The sequence below is a fragment of the Marmota monax genome, unplaced genomic scaffold (assembly GCF_021218885.2).
Source record: "Marmota monax isolate L192 unplaced genomic scaffold, Marmota_monax_Labrador192_F-V1.1 WCK01_AAM20220418_F8-fsc00103, whole genome shotgun sequence".
Classification (NCBI taxonomy): Eukaryota; Metazoa; Chordata; class Mammalia; order Rodentia; family Sciuridae; genus Marmota; species Marmota monax.
In genome coordinates, this window is record NW_026694286.1 from 5108682 (window position 1) to 5129797 (window position 21116).

The window sequence follows — 21116 nt, forward strand, 5'->3', positions numbered from 1 at the left end:
AAAGAGTAAGGAGGAGAGATGGAGGAAGGTTTGATAATATTTTTCATACCCCTGCATCACCAGCATGTTCAGGAGGCTACTTATAAGCTGTGGCAAAATTCATCTTAACTCAAACTCCACCACCTGGACAAAGCAATACAGACATATAGGCATCTAATGAAGTAGGCATGTTTAAAAATAAAGTGTATGTTCCAAAAACGGGTGTAAGTTACAGTATCAAATTCAAACTAGTAAAGCAAGCTTGACAAAATTTTATGTAAAAATGTATTATGCCACATAAAATGAACACAACAGAATAAAACTAAGAGTTGATGACAGTCTCTGACAAATTTACTGTCTGAATAAAACTCCAATTCATTTTACTACACTGTGTGAGAGAGAGAGCACCAGTCAGTGTTACCTGGTGTATCTCCCTGGTTTACTCCTCTTTTTTCCTTTTGTTTTTTTTTTTTTTAACTGACTGACTCTAAGGTACCATTAAGTATTAAATAACATAAGTAACATTATTCTTTAATTTTTTATAGGCATACTAAAACTAGACTGAGTTTTAGTGCACACATTATACTATCTCTCCTATATGTGGTCAGACACAATGATAAAGCAGACTTAAATTTTAATAAATAAATATACAACTACCCAAATAAAATTTTTCTTGACTGCTTTTAGCATCAAAGTGACAAGAATGAATTTGGCCAATTTGGCCAAGAATGAATCGTAAACTAATTGTTTTGCCATGATAACATAAAAAAAATCAAACCCCCATCCCCAACTAGGGGCATTCTTGATACCACACATTTTAGAGAGGCTTATCTCTACTGATTGATCAACAAATCACAGTGTCTTCTCCCATAAGTTCATCTTTCCCATGAAAAACCTGGGACCAAACCTGCTGTCAAACCACCACTTAAAAGAGATTCCCTTTCAAGTTACAGTTGTGCTGCATGATGATGCTTGGGTCAACATTGGACCAAATCTACTACAGTGGTCCCATAGGACTTTAACAGAGCTGTTACTTACTGCTTAGTGACCCTGAAGTCATGCTGGCATCACACTGCAAGATGTTACTCAAATGTCAGAGTTGACACAGTGTACACAAACCTATTGCCCTGCCAGCCTGGAACATACACACACACAGTTACATGCAGTAAATGATATTTGACAATCACAATGACTGTGTTACTGGTTTATAGCCATTATACTACACTCTGAATCATCGTTTTAGAATGTACTACTATATATTAAAAAAAAAAACCCACAACTTACTGTAAAACAGTGCTGTGTTATACCAGCCTCAGACTTCACACCCCTGGTGTTCACCACATCTCTTGATGGTGTCCAGAGGCCACATGGAGTGACTAGCCTGCACCATCTAGGACTCTATGATGTCACACCACGACCTACTGACATACCTCTAAAGCCTATCCGTCATTAAGTGTCATTAAGTGGTATGTGATTGCATTTGTTAAACATTAAAAATTATTTTAGTTACTATCAAATGAACTTGTTTTGCATATCAAAAGTCAGCATTATAAAACATCTAAATCCTAAAACATCCAAGTTAAGGTGAAATACATAAAAGTCTTGCTTGCTTAACAGAAAACAGGGCTTTTGTTTCCAAGGAGGATCATCCAACAATTACCAATTCGTTATTAAATTACTCAAAGAAGCATCTAACACTTGGGGATGGCTGGTTGGTTTGTGTGTTTTTAAGTGAAGGTGGCCTGAGTCACCTCGAGGTGTGGAGCCCTTTCAGCCTGAGACAGAAGCACCAGGGAGGAAATGTCCATTTCTCCCCCTCCTCCTCCAAAAGCAAACACTTGGTTTTTGGACTAAACCAATTTAATCATTGATGGCCCTTAGTGAAAGAAAAGCTTTGAGGTAGCCTGGAGCTTCCCAGGCCCTCAGCAGGGTAATACAAAAAACAGGTGGGAAGGAGAAAGAAGATACTAAAGAAAGGAAGTAAGGTAAAGAGGGAAAAGGGAGAGAGGTCCTCCCAAACACACAATGAGGGAAAAATCAGATCCAAACTCCAGGGGAGTCTGGCCTTTAACAGAGTTGGGTTTTTGTTGTTATTGTTGCTTTGTTTCATTTTCTCACCTGCAAGGATGAGGAGAAGTTTAATCTCCTATACAAGAGGGGGCAGTGATCAAAAGGCCTTAGCAAGAGTTTGCTAGAGTCCTATTTCCACAGCAATGTGCTCAAGCAATGTGCTCCTGTCCTTGAAGAAGACAGGAGTTTATTTTGTGAGATAAACAAGTGGCATGAACAAAGTTAGGCACAAATACAATCTGCAGAAAAACAGTACCTGCCTGCTCATCGGGCGATGGTTTCTTCAATGCTTATATTCAATGACATTGTGGGTTTGGATTTGGCTAGATGTTCACTTGCAGAGAAAAAAAAAACACCTATAATCCATTCTTGATGGAGTAGTTTTCTCTTTTGTTGTCAAGAACAACAATTTTAACATATTACCTGATCAAAATCATCTTTGCACAGAAGCAACACACAAAGCACTTCTGCATATACCTAACTCTAAAACTCCACATCCTTCTGATGGTTCTGGAGAGTTCACTGGCCCAAAGGAATCCTTTCAAGAATGAACTTGGCTTAAGTGAAGGTCAAAAGCAAATGCAGTCTTTGAGATGAATATTGACCAACTCTCTTGGATTAAAATGTGGTTGTATTATAAATTGCTTATGTCATCTATTACGTTTGCAACATAATAAAAACATCAATTAATTCAACATTTAATGACTAGCTCAAACACTTTTAAAAACCATGAACTTTTCTACAAACCTTCCAAGGTCCTAATTATTCCTTCCCCTTTCTTCCACACTCTGCTGTCTAGATTTTGCATGTTTTATGCTTTAAAATGTTAGCAGCCACCAGGTGTGGTGGTGCATGGCTATAATCCAGCAAGTTTGGAAGCTGAAGCAGGAATTCTCCTGTCTCAAGTTCAAAGGCAGCCTCAGCAACTTATTGAGGCCCTAGGTAATTTAGCAAGAATCTGTCTCAAAAATAAATAAATAAAGTAAGTAAGTAAGTAAGTTATCATCCATGTTTCCTTATCCCAGGCAAATGCTGAAGCCTGCTTGCCAAGAGATTCTGGGCATTTTCCCTTTGTGTACAGCTCTGCTGAAATAGTCTTGAAACTTTTAAGAATTTAAACAAGGGCCTCCGTTTTTATTTTGCCACTTAAATTATGTAATGATGCACCTGCCTAGTGATAACTCCAATAGGGAATTGTCCTATAAATGTCCATAGACCAGCACATCTGAAAAAATCCTTTGCCCTTCAAGATGCCAAACACATCCCCACTTCTAGATGTACCTCTAAGATCACCCCGAGGAGGCTGGACCCACCAGATCAGAGCTACTTTTATTCCAGCATCTATCTTAGAGAGACACCTTACAAACAAAGAAATCTGTGGGGATATCTTTCACTCTGTGCACCTATTAAATATATTCACCTTATTAAACTCATTTAATAACCAGAGTAAACGTTCCAATCAAAGGTACACAGAAATAAATGACTTGCTGTCATTCTCACCGGGATTGGTAATAGTGTGCTTTCTTTGTTCTAGTCTAGAGCCATTTTCCTGCCTAAGATTTAGCCTCCTCTTTATATAGACATGTACGTTTAATAGAAGCATAGTTCTCTCTTCTCCATCAAGCTGTTAGCAGATCGGGAATATATATAAGATTTGTATACACCATCCCTAATTCTTTGCCTCACATTCTCTCTTCATTCAATTCCAGTTGGGATTCCCCTCTTCTTAATAAACAAAAATCCCCTTTTTAAAATCATGATCAATTACTAAAGCCAACAAGCAGTTCATTTTTAGTTTGCTTGACCTACAGCAGCTCTTGCCCAAAATGACCTTTCTCTCTTTCTTAAATTCTATTTCTTTTGATGCCCGTTCCACACACTACATGTATCATACTACATATGTACATCACATGTCATATACCTGACTCCATTCTACACATTACATATATCATGCTACATATGTATGTCACATGTTATACTCCTGATTCCTATTTTTTTTTCTCCCATATCACAGCAACTTGTCCATTTCTGCTGCTATCTTAAGTCTTGCAGGAAATGATTCATCAGATGTATGAGAAGTGAATACAGGGGGGTCATAGAATTAGTGAAACTGTAATAGTGGCCAAAACAAACCCAGATTAAGTTTTAAAGGGACAAATGCAGCACCTTCTACTTTTCTCCCCAAACCCACCTGTAAGCACAGCATAGCTACGGCATAGCTGTAGCAAAAGATGTCACGGTTCCTTGTGATGGGTATATAGTACTCACTCCCTTATCTGAGGCTTTACTCTCCATGATTTCAGTTAACTGTGGCCAACCATGGTTCAAAAACATTAAAGGGAAAATTCCAGAAGTAAAAAATTCTTAAGTTTTAAATTGTGTGTCATTTTAAATTGTGTGACAAAATCTCGAGTTACAGTTTTTGTTATAATTGTTACTAATTATTGTTTTTAATCTCTAACCATGCCTAATTTATAAATTAAACTTATTATAGGTATGTATGTACAGGAAAAAACATAGTCTGTATAGGGCTTGGTACTATCTGAGGTTTCAGCCATCCACTGGGGTCTTGAAAAGAAGCCAAATAAGGAGGAATTTTTGTTCACAAAATGAAGACAGTGTTATGAAAATGTTAAAATGATCTAGGGTTGAAGTGATAATAACCATATTAAAGACAAAGGAAGATGACCCTTGGCATCCACGGATATGAAAACAATGAGTGAACCATGCCCACGGCAGAGAGAACTGAGAATTCAAGCAGGCTTCTCAAACTTTCATATTCACAGACCACTAGCGGGTCTTGGAGAAATGCAGATTCTGTTGCAGTCAGTCTGGGCTGGGACTGGGATGCTCACCAAGGGATGATACTTTGAGTTGAAGACAGTTTATGATTTCCTGGGTTTGTTTCCAGCTCAACACTCTGAGTTCAGCCAAGTGTGGCCACATCTTCTCCAAAAGTTTTCTGTCGCTAATTAACCATAACTGCAGATTCCCCATTCTGCATTCAAGTCTGGGAGACTTTTGGTAACTATTTTTAGAGGGACAGGGTACTTCTGTGAAAAGCAAGGCTTCTGGCATACTGTTTAGAGGGAAAAACTTCAAGGGCTCCTATGAACAAGGTCCCCTGAGCATCAACCAGGCAAATCTACTAAGGAAACCGGCATGGTCCAGGCCTCATCCCCACCAAGCCAGAGCTCACACCAGGATTCATGGATCTCCCAGGCCTTTTAATCCTAAAGAATAAAATATGTAAAAAAAAAAAAATGCAATGAAATAAATTCAGCACCAACATGTTAAATAGGACAAAAATTCTCTGAAATTAAAGATCTGAAAGAAAAGACATTTCTTATTCAGAGATGGACAATATTGTTAGTAATTTTCACACTCATCTATAAATTCACTCTAACTGCTGTCGAAATCTCTGGCCAGTTTTTTTGAAGAAATTGTAAAAACCAGTAAGCTGTTTCCTGAGGGCCTTGAGTTTTGAGTTTCCAGGAGAGGGTGCAGGTCTGGGTGACAGAAGCAGTAAGTGTTTTCAAGAGCACCTCTAATGGGGGCAAAGCCAGGGCCAGTCACATGGGGTGGGCTCCAGAGAAGCCTGGAAGTTGAAGGTCAGAACAATGTTCCTGGGGCATGAGCTCTCGTTCTTACCATCCCCACTCCCCACCTTTCTCCCTCTCTCCCTCTCTGGCCCTTGTTGAAATCAGATATTAAAATTATTTTCCTTTGATTTTCTAAGTACTTCTCTATAGTATATTTTTATTATAATACCGGAAAAACTCTCAATTCAAGACCAATACACTAAAATACTTTCTTTACTAAATGAAGTATTTAACTTAGTAATAAAGGAATGAAAATTCAAGCTGGACCCCATTAATAGACTACTTTCATAAATCACCTATATACATCTTTTTAATGTGTTTCCTTTTAACACAAACCAGTAAAAACCAAATGAATTGTCTTGACCACAATCCTCCCTGTGGTACACGTAGAGAATGGGGTATTCCTGGCTTTGGGTTCTAAAGTGTGCTTTTCAAACTTCTTCTCCCTGTGCTCTACCCTCTCCTGATGAGCACCTGGACCTCCCAAGGCAGTTCCTCTAGACCCCCAGGGTGTAGCCCTGAAAGGTGATCTGTTTACTGGAGAATGTCAGCCCTTCCTTTAAGCTTCTGCTATGGTCCCAAGCTGCCAATACAGCACTTCTTTGGAGTTGGTATCCATTTTCTCTCAGGGACCAAAATTTCCACTGAGTTCGACTGTGCTGACCATGATTCAAACTGAGGACATAGACTGAGATTTGATTCAAGAGGAAAATCCAGTTGAGCATAAATGGTAACTGGTGCCATCTATGAAATTAACTTCAAGATACATCAGTAGAAAGCCTGTGATCGTGTGTGTGTGTGAGACAAACAGACTTAGGTTAAGCTACTGCTAGCACTAAATGCACATAAAAATCAGCTGATATTCCACTTGAGAATACTTGCCATATTCCAAAGCCACCTGTTATCTATCTCCACCATCACGTAAACTTTGCTAATTAGCATGAAAAATATCAGCAATGGATCATTTATCAAATTGGTGGATTGTTAATGGCAGGATGAATATAAAAAATGGTTTCTAACTGGAGAAATCCATGATAGTCAGAGTAGCTCTATCAACTAAATATTTCAGAGGGACCTCTGTCTACTGTAGAGTAAAGGGGTTAACAAATTCTCCCTTCCCAAATGGATACATTTTTCAAAATACAACCATTTCAGAACTCTGACAAATGAAAACAAATATTAAATTGGGAATCTTCTGTTCATGAAAGGCTTCTAGAATTTCAGGGAAGACGAGTGGGTGAGAAGGGCCTTCCAGCTGGGGCCTTCCATCTGGGGCTAGTAAATTACCAGGCCAGGGATGGCTATGAAAGACAGCAGCTTCACTGCTGAAGATCACTGGTTTGATTTGGAGCAGACGGGAAAAGCATGTGCCCAATGATGCTGTCAGCAAAAGTCATAAACTAGGCAGAACATGAAAAAGAAAAGCTCACGGCTAAGCTAGCCTGAAGTTTTGATCATAGCAGGGGCAAGTGACATACGGCTGGACCAGCCAAATGTGTAACAACACGGTCCTGGAAACATGACAGCCACACAAGTTGGGTTAGATCAGATCTCCATTCATCCTGTTTTGTTTCCAAAAAAGAACAAAATATTTAAGAAAATGGTTAAACAAAAGAAATTCAAGACCAAACCTACAAGAATGTTTGAGAGAAATTAAAGAAGATCGAAATGAATGAAGAGATATTTCTTATGCATAGCTAGGAAGACAGTATTGTTAGCAATTCTCTACAAATGGATCTATATCCAGGAGCTACAAAAATCCCAGCTAGTGTTTTTATAGAAATTGGCAGGCTGCTACTAGTGGAAACTGCTAGAATAATCAAAATAATTTAGAAAAGCAAACAAAGTTGAATGATGTATACTACCAATTTCAAAAATCAAATTTAAAGGATATAGCCTATGACTTATTTTAGACCTGTCCACTAATAGAAGTATGTTAATAATGTGTACCAAGTAATTCCATGTTTAATCCAAGCAACACTTTCATGATCATTAGTGGTCAGACTGTAGGGGAGTAGCCAATCTTAATGTACCTCCAAATTCTAAACATTTTGTATAGCATAATTAATCTGGTCTACGTTAGTCAACAACAGTAATCAAAGTGTTGTTTATTTTCTTTCCTAGCTGTTTTCTTCAAATATTATTTTAACATTGAATTTGAAATGATCTTATTTACAAAAACCATCTGATGCACAAATTTTCAGGGAAAGTTTGACCATACAAAATAAGGCCCATTTTAATGCAGTCAGTTATAATAATTAAAACTAGAGCAACAAAGTTAGAACCCAGAAAAGACACAGGAGATATTATGCTCATATTTCTAAAGAGAATAGGCCAGCCTTTCATTCATTCATAAGTGATGTGTATCAAACACAAATCCATTTGGAACATAAATTCTGTATGCCTTTGTTCTGTTCCTGTGAAGAGGAGGATGTCTTAGGTCAGAATGCCTGGAGGAGAACAGCTGTTCTCCCACTTAAACAAAATCCTTTAAAGCCAGGCAGGTAGAGTTCCCTGAAAACGTCTCTATTTTATGTGAAAATATGACAATTCAGCAAATGCCAGCAAGCTGGTCAACGAATTCAAGTCTGAAGTTACACATGACAAAGTACCCTGATGACACATTCTTTAAACTAAAAGGAGACTCTATGCAGTAGAAATGGAGTGTTTAATTCTCTTTCTCTGGGCTCCCTCTTTCTATTAGGGAAAACATGTGCAGACTTTGCACAGGAGTGGCACACAAACTCATGAAGCATTCCATAGTTGTGGACTGATCACTATTCTCTAGAGAAATTGGAAATGGTCCCAATACTTGCAGTCTGGTGATGCTGCTATAATGACATGGTTCCTAAAGAGCCCAAGTGTGCTGTGAGCACCTCTCGACCTCCATGTTTGCTATTGGTGATATCAGACAATATGCTGTGGATGTCATCAAAGCAGAGACAAAGCTGCTGGAGCAGGCAAGGTCTTTGGGTCTTCCCCCAAAGCTCAGAAGGCTGAATGAACATGAATGAAGGCTAATCTGCCATCCCAGCATGAATCAGAGGTGAAAGAACCATCTCAGAATCATTTGGCTCAACTGGCCATTGAAGGTTAACATCCATAGGAAAAGGCTGGCTAATGATAATAATGATGATACCTAACACCTTCAGCAGGTAAGGAGAATGCTGTTTTTGTTGTTGTTGTTGTTTGGGGGTGGGGGGGCAGAGGCATTTCTAAGTTATGAGTTTTTATACCGTGTACTTTTTAATGGACACAACTGAACCAAAAATCTGTAAAAGAATTAGGGGACCCATTAAAACAAAATGACATGAGGGAAAAAAGAGTTGTCTTCTGTAGACAATGATACTATTCTCAGCAGGTAAGCACACTTACATTGGGATTCAAGACATCCAGAAACAGAAGTCCCTCCCAAATCTGAACTGATGTGGTAGATTCCTAGGCATTTCTCATGCTTGTTTAACAGCAAGTATTGGGGGTGTACAGGCCACTAGTCACCAGTATGTGGCACATGCTAGAAACTCAAGACACATTATGGACTATATGAGTTAATGAACTGGCTCCAAGTCTAGAAATAAGTTTTGTTGAATAGAATCAGAGTTTGAAGGATAAATGAAACACTCAACATCCATAAATATTAATTCAATTACAAGAAAAAAATAAATTCACTTTTTTTCTTTGTATTGAATTGGTAGGTGGTGGTAGAGGGGAGACCCAGATTAATGATCTGTTTACGTCATCAAGGCTGTCCTTGTTATCAGATTTTAGGGTTCTTTCCTGTTCACATATGGACCCCACCCACGAGAACAGACAACTTCAGAACATATTTCTGCTGCTAGGGAGCCTCTGATGGCATGTTCTGATTTGGAATGTGAGTGAAGGCCTTGGTCTCCAAAACACATACCCGCTCTCTGCCCTGGTCGGGTTACCTGGATTCTTCCTTGTTCTCTGTCTCCAGATTCTGTCTGGGTGCCCCATGGAAGTCTCACAGTCTTCCTGAGCTGGCCCCAGCCCCTTCCCAGGAGATTATTCCTCTGCTTCCTCAGTGACTTCCCTAATCCAATGCCCAGATTTCTGGGTATCTAAAGTTAAATGCCCACTGGACTCCCTCCTCACTAGCCCCTGTTGCTTATCGGTATTGCAACATTCATTCCTGCAACAAACCTTTACAGAATTGGCACTGAATGCTGGGCACTTCATTCTGTATTAGAAACATAGCCAAAACATCTCTACTCTCAAGGACAAGCAAGTTAACAAACAGTTATAAAATATAACCTGCTGGTCAGATGTACAGACAAATTGCTAGGGAAGCAGCAAGAGGAATGTGGAGTGGGCTGGAATAAATCAAAGTACCATGGGTGAAATAAAAAGAGCTTTTAAAGTGTAAGAACAGTGTTCAGGGCTCACAGTTGTGGGAATCACAGCCATTACTGAATGCCCAAAGTATGGGAGAAGAGGCTATGGGAGGTCTGAACAGGGCAGATTAGAGGTCCCTGTAAGCCCTGCTCGGTAAAGAGTGAGAACCCACGAGCAGGGATAGATGACAAGACCAATTTCACAGTCCACTTACTCATGGGGAACTTCACATGCCATCAGTGTCCTGGGGTCTTGGTAAACCGTTTGCATTTGCAGCTGGGTGGGCCCTTCCAGAAGAACCCACCTTACCTCAGCAGAGGAGTCCAGCTCCAGAGTCTGGCTGGGTTGGTCAGTGCAACACCTCACCAAGCATCTCCAGCAGGGAAGCCAGGTGGAGAGCTGGGCTTCAAGGTCAGTATAGGTGGTGTGTGCAGGTAAGCACACACTAGCACAGTGCATCAGGGATGGGCAAAGAATGGCTCTTATTTTGTTGAGTGAAGCTAGAAAGGAAAGATTAATAAAATTTCGGAAGGAGACCAGAAAAACAAGTGCCTGAAAGCAAGACCCAAGAAGGCCAGGAGCACTAGGTGAACAGACCACTAGACCTTGCTGTGAAGGACTTGAGATGATGCAAATGAATACTAATTAGCAAGCTGGTTCAGAAGAGAAGGAGTGTCTCTGGTAAAACCAGAGAAAAGTCTCCATTGGCTTTTGTAGTTCACTTAAATGCATCAGGAAAAGAGTTGACAGGGCACAGAATGATGACTGAATGTGGAAGGTATTTATGAACACTTCAGTAAACTACCTAATCTAGCAACATACCCAGACTCTCAGGGTCATATTTGATCAGGAAGAGGGTTTGCGGGTGGGGAAGTTTTACTGGGAATTGAACCTAGTGGCACTCTTCCACTGAGCTACATCCTCAGACCTTTTTTAGTTTTTATTTTGAGTCAGGGTCTCCCTAAATTGCCTAAACTAGACTTGAACTTGCAATCCTCCTGCCTGAGCCTCCCAAGTGGCTGGGATTACAGAAGTGTGCCACCATGCCCAGCAGGAGGATTTTTAAAGAAAGAAGGCCCTTGGCAAGTGACCAAGTTTGCGACTGTGCTCATTCAAACACAAGCACAATTAAGCATCAACTGATCACTTGCCAAATGAAAAACACTGCACTAGCAGCTATGGAGATAAGAACAAGGCACTGACTTTCTGAGTGATTTCTCTGACCTGGGTTCTAAGTGCAGCGATGGCACCTATCCCTGAGGTGTGTGTTAGTATCCCCACTTCATGGAGCAGAGGAAAGAGCATGAAGCAGACATGATGTGGGCTAGGCAAGTGGGCCAGGGTCTGAGGATTCTTTATCTGTTATGTGAAAAGGCACCCCAAGGACAAGCGAAGGGCCACCTCAGGCCTGCCTGCTTGTTCCTTGTCATGAATTGCAGTGTGGCTTCATTCACCAACACAGCAAATTCACCGGGTGGTTCTTAACCCTGGCTGCACAGTGAAATCACCTGGGGAGCATCTTTTAAATGCTGGGCCCCACTGTAGGCCAAATAAATTATAATCCATGGACATTGACTTTATTATGGGCCAGCCCACAGAGGAAACTTTTGTGTCACTGAATGTGCTCTCCTGGTGCACAAGGAGCCAGACAAGCAGGTGAGCTCTGAGGTCTCCAAAGAAAAGAAGAGCTAAGGGTCAAGGGTCATAGCCATCAACCAACAGTGGTGTCTGGTGTAGAAGTTGATCCTGTAAGTTCAATGTGACAACCTCTGTAGTGCTGAGCACCTCTCTGACTCTCAATGAGCCCCATGACTCGACCTATTCATTTCTCTGTGAAACCAAAACACGAATATAAGTAAGTAAAACGTAGATGTTAACTTCTACCACTGGGACTTGAATCTCTCAGTTCCTTCTTTGAGCATGATTTCTTATGAAGAAAATTCCTTTTGATGTATACACTTTTTATTTACTTGGACTTCAAAACAAATTCATCAAGAAGGTCAAGAAAGAGCTTTGTGTTTCTGGATTCATAGCAAAGACACCTGAGAACTGGGCTCTGGAGGTTCCACCCCAAACACAACTGGAGGGGACAGGGCATTAGGCAAGTCCCAGCATGTGCTGGGTGCTGGGATACCCAAGTGAATAAATGAATGACAGACACAGGAGAAGAATTAGAACTGAATAGAAATGATAGCAATCCCACAAGAATATATTATTTTTTTCCCCAAGTAAGTCTTAACTTCGTAAAATGCTCATTCCCAGATGGGGGAGCACAACTGTACTCACAGTCATTGGGGTGCTGAGGTAGGATGATGGCTTCACCCCAGGAATTTAAGACTAGCCTGGGCAATACAGCAAGACCCTGTATTAAAAAAAACAAATAAACAACAAAAAATGCCCCCTCCCATAAAGAAAAGTGGCTGCTTTTCTTCCAAAGGCATGTCACGTGTGCATGAACATCGCCAATTCTCCCCACTCCAGACTTCTAGAATGAACAGAAGTTTGCCATGATGCCAGGGTTTGAACTGTAAAGAGTTGAGGAAATATTATGCAAAACTAAGAAATTCTAGAGTTAGAGATCAGACTAAAAGAGCTGAAAGTGTAAAACAAGAATTTTTTTTTTTCATGGTGCTGGGGATTGAACCCAGGGCCTTGTACATGTGAGGCAGGAACTCTACCAACTGAGCTATATCTCCAGTTCCTAAACCAAGCATTTTGAGGAATGGGGAAAGCATGATAGCCTCAACCCCACCCCCCAGGATATAGCAACCAGGATGGAAAGTCAGCCAGGTGGCTAAGATAGCTCTGGAAACAAATAATTAAACCAATAGGATCAGCTTGAAGACCAATTGGAAAGGTCTCAATGTCTTGTACACCGAAAGGGAATAGTTTTTTTTTGAAATATAAATTCTGAATCCTACTCTGACCAACAAAACTGCAATCTCCTCAGGTTATGGGAAATAGAGGAGGATAAAGGACCCTGAGAGAAGGGCCAGGGTGCAGGACTGGGTTGCAATCCAGCAAGTTGGTACAGGTTTTATGGGCCTGCTACCTCTGGAGATTTAAGCAATTACAAACATATAGTTTGCTATGTTTTGGGGTTTTATTTTGGAGCTTGTGTATGTGTGTTGTTGTTTTTCCTTTCTATTTTGTTTAAGAATGGACATCTTATAAGACCCCATGTGTGAGAACTTCAAGTGAGCTTCCTTCCCTTGGGAATGGACTTTATTGGTCCCCTTTATGTGAGTTACTGGCCTCATCTACAGGACTTCAAACACAACACTCTGAGAGCTCAGGCTGCAACAGGGCAGGCTCTGTCCCCCTCACCATGGAGCACCAGTGTTACCTCCCTCTGGCATCCAAGTCCTTCATAGTGTCTCAGAAGCCAGCTTCTCCCAACAACCCTCACACGAGGTCCACCTCAAACTTCAACTAGACTTGACTTCCCCCAGAGGCCTGCTACTTTTTTCCTAATGGAGCAACTGGAATTTAGCGACTTTGGAACTCACTCCTCATGTGGCTGAGGCACCTTATCTATGGAATGTGTTCCCTGTGAGGTTTGGTCTTACTATTCTCCCCCTTTGTAAGCACTATGAATCAGAGGAACGTTTAATAAACCAGATAATTCATGAAAGCATACTCTGATCATCTAGTTCTTTATCTCCGCCATATGCAAGAGTGGGCGTTCTCACCACCAGTGACTCTGGTCCCAGTACTAGGACCCCATGCCTTTGAGTTATCTGTGCATTAAAAAAAATACTGGAAGCTGTGGTTTTGACCTTTGAAGGAGAAATGTCCCTTCTTTCTCACCCTAACTGATGGCATTCTGTGAAAGCCATCCAAAAGAGGATTGGAGGGCTACTATGACTGAGTGGGAACCCCAACTTATCGCAAAATACAACACAAATTCAGAATGACAGAGTTGACACAGGCCATCTTGAACAAGGCTGTCCTTGGGCAGGACTTGGGCTATGCATGAGTGGTCAGCTTAATTTTTAGGCAAGGGAGTCATGCCACAAAACCACAGAGCTGCAAGTTAATAAACCCTGTACAGTTAGACAAGAAGGCGATCTCTGCAATGAAGCAGAAGTCTCAAGACAGAGAAAGATGTGGAGAAAGGCCAGTAGCTGAGACTGAATAGAGTGCTCATGGAGGATCATGTAGAAAATGGGAGGAGCTGAACCCCATGAGGCAGAGGGGCACCTGATGAAATGTGGTATGTTAGCAGTATTGGTCTAATTGCAGTGAGGGACTAGAATAAATAAAAGGCCACTATCTAGCACCAGGACCTGTTAAGAGTCACTGGCTGGTTGTCCTAATTTAGACAGCTGGTAGCCGTTTGCAGTAGGAACAGAAACAAAAGCTAAAACAGAAACAAAAGCCAAAGACTTGGGAAATTTTTAAAAAGAAATAAAAACTCACAGAGACAAGCTGGATAAGAGATCCAAAAGGATGAAGCCAATGTAACTAAAAATGGAAAACAAAACGTCATGAATGGATAGAAATCAGGAAGGAGAGCCACCCTGAGGAGGAAAGAATTCCTTGTCCTGGGCCTGAGATAACAAGGGAACCACTTTTTATGAGTAAAGTTCTGTCCTTATCAAAAGGCTAGAAGAGATTTCAGTGTGTGCTGTATAACAATCAGCATTGTGGTGCTGGCTTGTAAATGTAACTAAAAATAATCCACTAAATTTAAGCATCTTCTTTAACGTCACTCTTACAGAGAATTTCCTGATATTCTCAAGGAATTAAGGAGCAAAGGAACAAAATGCAGGAAATACTTTCCGCAATGAGAAAACTGGCACTTTCCATAAATACCCATCTACCCTTTACATTCCCACAAGCCATGTAGGAAGTTGGTCTGGCACAAGAATTTAAGTCACACCGCCTGCTGGGTCAACAGATAGGACTTCAAAGATACCTTCTGGAATGAAGAGATTAAAACTTCAAATAGCTGATTCTTTTAAAAATGTGCACACACACACACATTTAAATCATGCTCATGACGTCACAGTGGTATTTCTCCACCACCATTTCTGAGTTCACACTTTGAGATAAATGCTTACCTAGACAAGAATGCTATCCACCAAGCTCTACACAGCCTCCATTGTTTGCCTTCTCTCCCCAGCAAGACTGGGAACAAGTTAACCCAAAGAAGGCTCTCCTGACCCAGTCTCTTGAGAAAACAAAGACATAAGTGGAAATATTCTATGCTATTTATTATTAAATGCTTACCCTGGGCACTGATTATCATGCTCAGTATAAAGGACATGCAATGAACCCAGCTAGCACGTGGGGTTTGAGGCTGAAATAGCTCCCTGACAGACATGTTCCAACAGAACCAAAGTTCATGACCTTCACTAAATTGCTTCTATGAAGGTTTTCTCCCCCTTCTCATTAATTTTGCAATGCGTCGACTTGTTCAATTGTCTGTGGATGTCTATTAGTATTTTAGAAATAAACAAGAAAAAGATTTTTTTTGCAATCATATAAACAAATCACATTCATCTTTCTTAGGAGATTATAGTTTATCTTGTTCATCCAAACATTTCTGAGGAATGTGACTGTAAACTTCAGCAATGGCCAAAGTTCCAGAGTGCTCTCTAGTTACCTTCATCAATGTTTGTATTTAAGGTACAGGCTTAACTTTATACACAGGGAATTCTTAAAAATTAAGTTTTTCAGCATCTGTATTATTGAAACACAATGTTTCAATAATAAGTCATACTTATGGCAAACTCATTAATATGCTTCAGCTTCCAAGAATTATTCTCAAATGTGATTTCTCCATGTCAAAAATCTCCTAAAATATATAGTAAATGTTCTTTCTAGGCTCAAAAATAGCTTATTAACATCATGGTGAATAATACTTTTAAAAGTAATGTAATGTCACAAAGTCAATCAGTGATCTAGTTTTTAAATCTGAAAGATCTAGGAAACTGCTCTGATAACTCATTTCTGGGCAAGATCTACTTAGAAAGAAGAAGGTGGAAGGTGGAAAGTTGTTACAATTATATACATTTACCTGCATGAGGTCCATAGAGAAAATTGGTATGGAGAGGAGGCAGGGAAGAGAGAGGTACTGTTCCATGCCTCCTTGTACCCATGTTTTGTCAGGAAACAGCTGATACCTCTCCTACACTTATTAAGGAAGAAGTGATTTTCATAACCAGCTTGCTTTTAAAAGTTCCATGAAGTAACATTTATGGAAGGATACCCAAGAAACTAAAAGCTCTGGCTCAAGACTGGGGAATAAAGGTGACCAAATTATGCTATGTGCATGTATGAATATATCACAATGCATTCCACCCTTACATATAAGTATAATGCATAAATTAAAAAATTAATAAAGACAAGGAAGATCAAAAGTAGAAGGGGACCAGGGGGAGGGAGTAGGGGAGGTAAGCAGGTAGTACTAAAGAAAAGTATGTTATGTGCATTTATAAATATGTTAAAATAAATCAACGGTGATAAGTGGCCAGAAGCACTGCAAAACAAAGGATGTGCAGATATAAGTAAAACCATCCCTGCCCTTTGAGAATCCCTAGTCAGGGGCTGAGATAGACAAGAGAGCCAATTCTTGACACCATGATAAGCACAACAATACCATATGCACAAGGAGCACTGGGAGTCCAGGGAGGGGACCTAAACCATTCTCCAGCATCTAGAGGACCAGACCAGAAGGTTTTCCAGGGTTTTAGAAACCAAACAAGAGACTGATCAGCACTTCACAGACTGTGTGCCTGTGAGTACTGGTTAACCAGGAACAGATCTAAGTGTGCCCAAGATAAAGACTCTCAGTTCTAGGACAGCACACCATATAGGGTCCCAGCCACTTTGGTTTACCCCCAAGCATGACACTGTCATTTTATGTGTGCATCTTATAAAGTGAGGGCTCTGAGGCAGAGTCTAAACCCATATGGAGAGCCCAGGAAAGAGGATGTGACATGTAAAGGACATATCATGCTTGTTACACAAAGGAAGTGAGGTAAGTTATACTGGGGAATACCAAGTCATTTGATAATGAAATGGGAAGAATTTTAAATAAGGTCAGGAATGGTTATCAAGAGGGTCTTTCTAGAAAATTCACAATAATGGTGATGCTGAAGCAGGAGAAGAGCTGAAGTGGGAGAAGAGATAAAAGACAGAGGTCCAAAAACTTATCCATTGTCACAGCTAGTCAAAGTGACAGGTCTGGGTGTTTTGCCCACAACTATTTGATTCCAAATCCCTAAATGATTATGCATCCCATAGAATATTGTTTGGCAAAGGCCAACCCACAGAGTTCTTTGTAAAATAGTAATAATGATGCTTATAGATAATGTTTATTGAAGGTTAACCCTGTAAGACGCACTATTCTAAAATTTTTTTCTTGAATTATTTCATTTAATCATCTTATCAACATTTTAATTGATCCTTACTTGGAGAACACAGTTACAGAAAAGAAAAAAAGACACCTTTGAAATCTGTTCTGGCACATACAACTTACTGTCAAGCACCTACATGCTAAATTTGAATACCATGCCATTTATGAGAATTATATTTTCCTTCTCATAGGTATTTTTCTATACTTGGAATTGTCTATTTTTTATTTAGAAAAAAATCAAAGGATGGTTTGAAACCAAGAATTGATGGTGAATCAATCTGTGAAGAGTCTGCAATTCTATGTAATTGTCAGTTATGAACTTAACACATTAACAGATACACAGTAAGTTGTAAAGTAACCCAGTGAGGGTGAGAAAATGACAGAATTTCTAATAATCTGAATTTATTAGATAATGATCAGTTTCAAAACTATGAGCACCATGCTAGGTGCACAGCCCATCCCTAATTTCTGCTACTCCTCAAAATGAAGCAGGGCCTCATTTGCTTGAGCCCAGGAGTCTGGGGTCAGCCTGGGCAACATAGCCAGACCCTAGCTAGCTATATACATTATAGCGTGACCATACAGCTAACTCAGTGCATGATTTGCAGGTCAGGATTATTTTACTGACTGCAGTATGCCACATTGCTAATCATGCATGCCATATAATACCAGGGACCCCCAATTTTTTTTTTTTTCGTAAAAAATGGAAACTCCTTTAAGGATGCTCATTAGGAACAGTGGTGGCTGATCGGGTGTGGACTGGCAAATATGGAATACTACATGAAAGATTCAAAGGCTCCTGCCCTGGGTGGTTTTCCGCAGTCTCTCAAAGCAGGAAAGCCCCGTGTGGCTCTACTTTCTCCAAACACCATTCACAACTGCCCAAGCCAAATGTGCAGCCCGCAGGGGAACGGAAAACATTCAGAACATCTCCTCGGACTTAAGACTTTCAATTTCTTGAAACAATAAACTGAGGCAAAGCTGCTCTTTCTCCACCCTGTGGGAAACCCGGACTTGTTCACTTTCAGCAACCTCACAGACCAGAGTAGGGCTCTCAGAGTCAAAGGCTTCTCTCCCCCCGGAAAGGCTGGCTCCTTTCTTTCTCTGATAACTATGTAAATTCCCCCTCTCCCAGCCCCAGCTCTGCGCTAAGCAGACGCGGAGCTATTCAAAGCAGCGTTCTCCAGCTCGGTCCAGTGCTTTCATCATGAATGCTTGAATGAATGGGATGGTCTCGTTTCTGCATAGTTCACAGCTAAGCACAATGGCCAAACACACGTTTTTCCCATGAGGGTATTTCGAATTCCGCCTACTACTTTTGAACTCTATTTTTCTTAAAATGAGATTTGTACTTGTGAGACTAGACCGTTGTCATGTGTTGCATACTTTTAAGATGTTTTCAACAAGTATTTGTGGCCGCCTAGCGAAGAAGGAACTGGGAAGATTTAACTCTGTGTGTGGCGCGGAGATTAGGGTCGTCTGCAGAAAAGGGAAGAGGGTCTCTCTCTCTCTCTCCCTTTCTCTCTTTGCCTGGGTCGAAACTGAAAATGCTCTTCTCAAACCTTGCAATGCTGTCCCCGTGCAGACGGAGAGCTTGCAAAGTGCGGGTTCCCTCATTCCCGAGTGCCCACGGTTTAAAAAGTGTTGGGGGTGTGCTAGTTTGGTCACTACTGGGGCAGCACAAAGAGCACGGTTTTGGAAGGCACGTCTGTGCCCTGGATGCCATTTGCGGACCCTCGCTGTCCAGGACAGCTGGTGAGGGGCCAGAGAAACCCGCTCTTTCCCGGTCGCGATGATCGGACTTTCCCACAGAACAATGAGGGCGACTCAGAATTCCTTTCCCATTCATTCCCCGCGCCCTACCAGCAGCCAGGTCAGCAGCAGCCCCACATCCAGCCAGGTCAGCAGCCCGGCCAAATCCACCCGCCTCCTCGCGCTCCCGGGAGCCACACTCTCGCCACCCCCCAACACTGCTGGCTTCACCACGCTCTAGGACCAGTAGGTCCTCCAAAAGCCAGGGAGGAGGTGACTCCCTGTAAAAGCGCACAGAATCTCTCCTTGCCAATCTTGAAACCCAAGTCTCAGTTACTCTTTGCTACTGCCTAGCCTCTCTTATACATTAACTGTACACCAACGTTAGCTAGAACTACGCGAAACCCTCCATTCCAAACACTTCCTAGTCCCAAGGTACTGCAGAAGGTCACACCTGAAAGGGTGCTTGACAGAAACGCTGATCACAACAAAAGCCATTCACAAGTCACTCTAATCAACACAGAAACTTTGATCACTTATGTCTTGTTTAGGTCGGCTGGACTGCAACTCTGACCCATGTGAGGGGGATAAGATGTGCACCTTCACTTTTCTCAACCTTGGGCAATCCAGACGTTCACCGGTCTGGGAGAAACATACCTTCACTTGAAAAAAAAAATCACATAAAATACTCTTCCTTAAGGCAAAGACGGAGATGGTCTTTGAAAGAGACAGACAACCATCTTTCAACATGCCGACTTGTTTCCAATAAAGGTCTTTCTTTCTGGGTCACACTGCCTCTCCATTCATTACCTCTATGGGCTGCAAAGAGAACCTCATAAGGTGGTTATAGAAAAAAGTTAAAAGCCAAAGGCTCAAAAAAACTACCAACGTCCGCCAAGGGTGGCGGCACCAGCTCTTTTCCGCCCTGCTAGAGACCCCAAGCAGAGATCACACGAGAGACCCACGTGTCCGATGCCCCGAGTCCGAAGTGAACAGGGAAGAGCGCACCGACTCTGGCAGCCTCAAAGCAACGGGCTTTGTCCCCGCCCGCTAGGAATGGGAGCCCAGGGAGCGGGACTCACCTCTCTGCTGGCACTGCACTGCGACCCAAAGCAGCGAGGCCAGGAGCGCGACTCGCGCGCAGCCGCCTCGCATCTCTCCGCCGCAGCTCCGTGCGCTCCCGGAAGAAAGCTCGGCCTAGTTTGGCCCGATCCGCACGGTGCAGGACTGCTGGTCGCTTCTCCCTCCAGGAAGTCGCCTCCCTCACGCTGGCCACTCACCCGCGTATACCTCTGCGGTGCCCGGCCCCTCCCCACCGGCCGTCCCACAGCTCCACCGCCCGAGACCCCTCCCCCCGGGAGGGCTCCCTGCTGAGTCCGCGGGGACCCGCAGCCGCCCGGAGGCGCTCGTGCTTTGGGCTGGGAAGGGGCACTGCTATCCCCAACCCGGAGCGGCAGGGCTGACCTGCTGCAGCTGCGGGGGATCTCACTTGAGGGTGGGCGGAGAAAGTGGGCTGAGAAGAAGAGAAACTGTGCTGAGCTTGACCGGGGCGGGTGGATTCCCAAAAGGTATTTGCCCTGTTGACCCTGCCGCCCCGGGTGACTGTAGTTCTGGTGGAACCTGGGGCCAGGAGACGCAGAGTTGCCTAAACCTTGTGGGGCGTCTGCTCCCTGGGTCGTGACCAGGGCTCACCTGACCACAGCCCGCTCCGCTTTGGGCAGAGGATGTTGAGGCGGGTTTTTTTTTTTTTTTTTTTTTTTTTTTTTTTTTTTTTATGAAAATGAGTTGTAACTTGTTTCCCATTTTGCCTAGGGATGGCAAGAAAAGGTCTCTCGGGTTTTATTATTATTAGTTATCCTTACTGCTAGAGAAAGCTTCTTCTGTCTCTCTAAACTACATCTCCTTCTCGCCTTTATGGATTTTAAGTTTCTTTTGATATTTTCCTACCTAAACTATTCATAACGCTTTTGCAGATCTCGCATTTTCACACC

The 21116-nt window shown here is 42.0% G+C and overlaps 1 protein-coding gene across 1 annotated transcript in view; it reads right to left on the reverse strand.

Moving 5' to 3' along the window:
* The window catches only part of Lama1 (laminin subunit alpha 1), a 165121-nt gene extending 144713 nt beyond the window's left edge, over nucleotides 1-20408 (reverse strand). The window contains exon 1 of the mRNA XM_046467487.2: nucleotides 20208-20408. Within this exon, the coding sequence (XP_046323443.1) occupies nucleotides 20208-20280 (73 nt within the window). The 5' untranslated portion in view covers nucleotides 20281-20408. The remainder of the gene's footprint in view (nucleotides 1-20207) is intronic.
* Nucleotides 20409-21116: the final 708 nt, after the last annotated feature.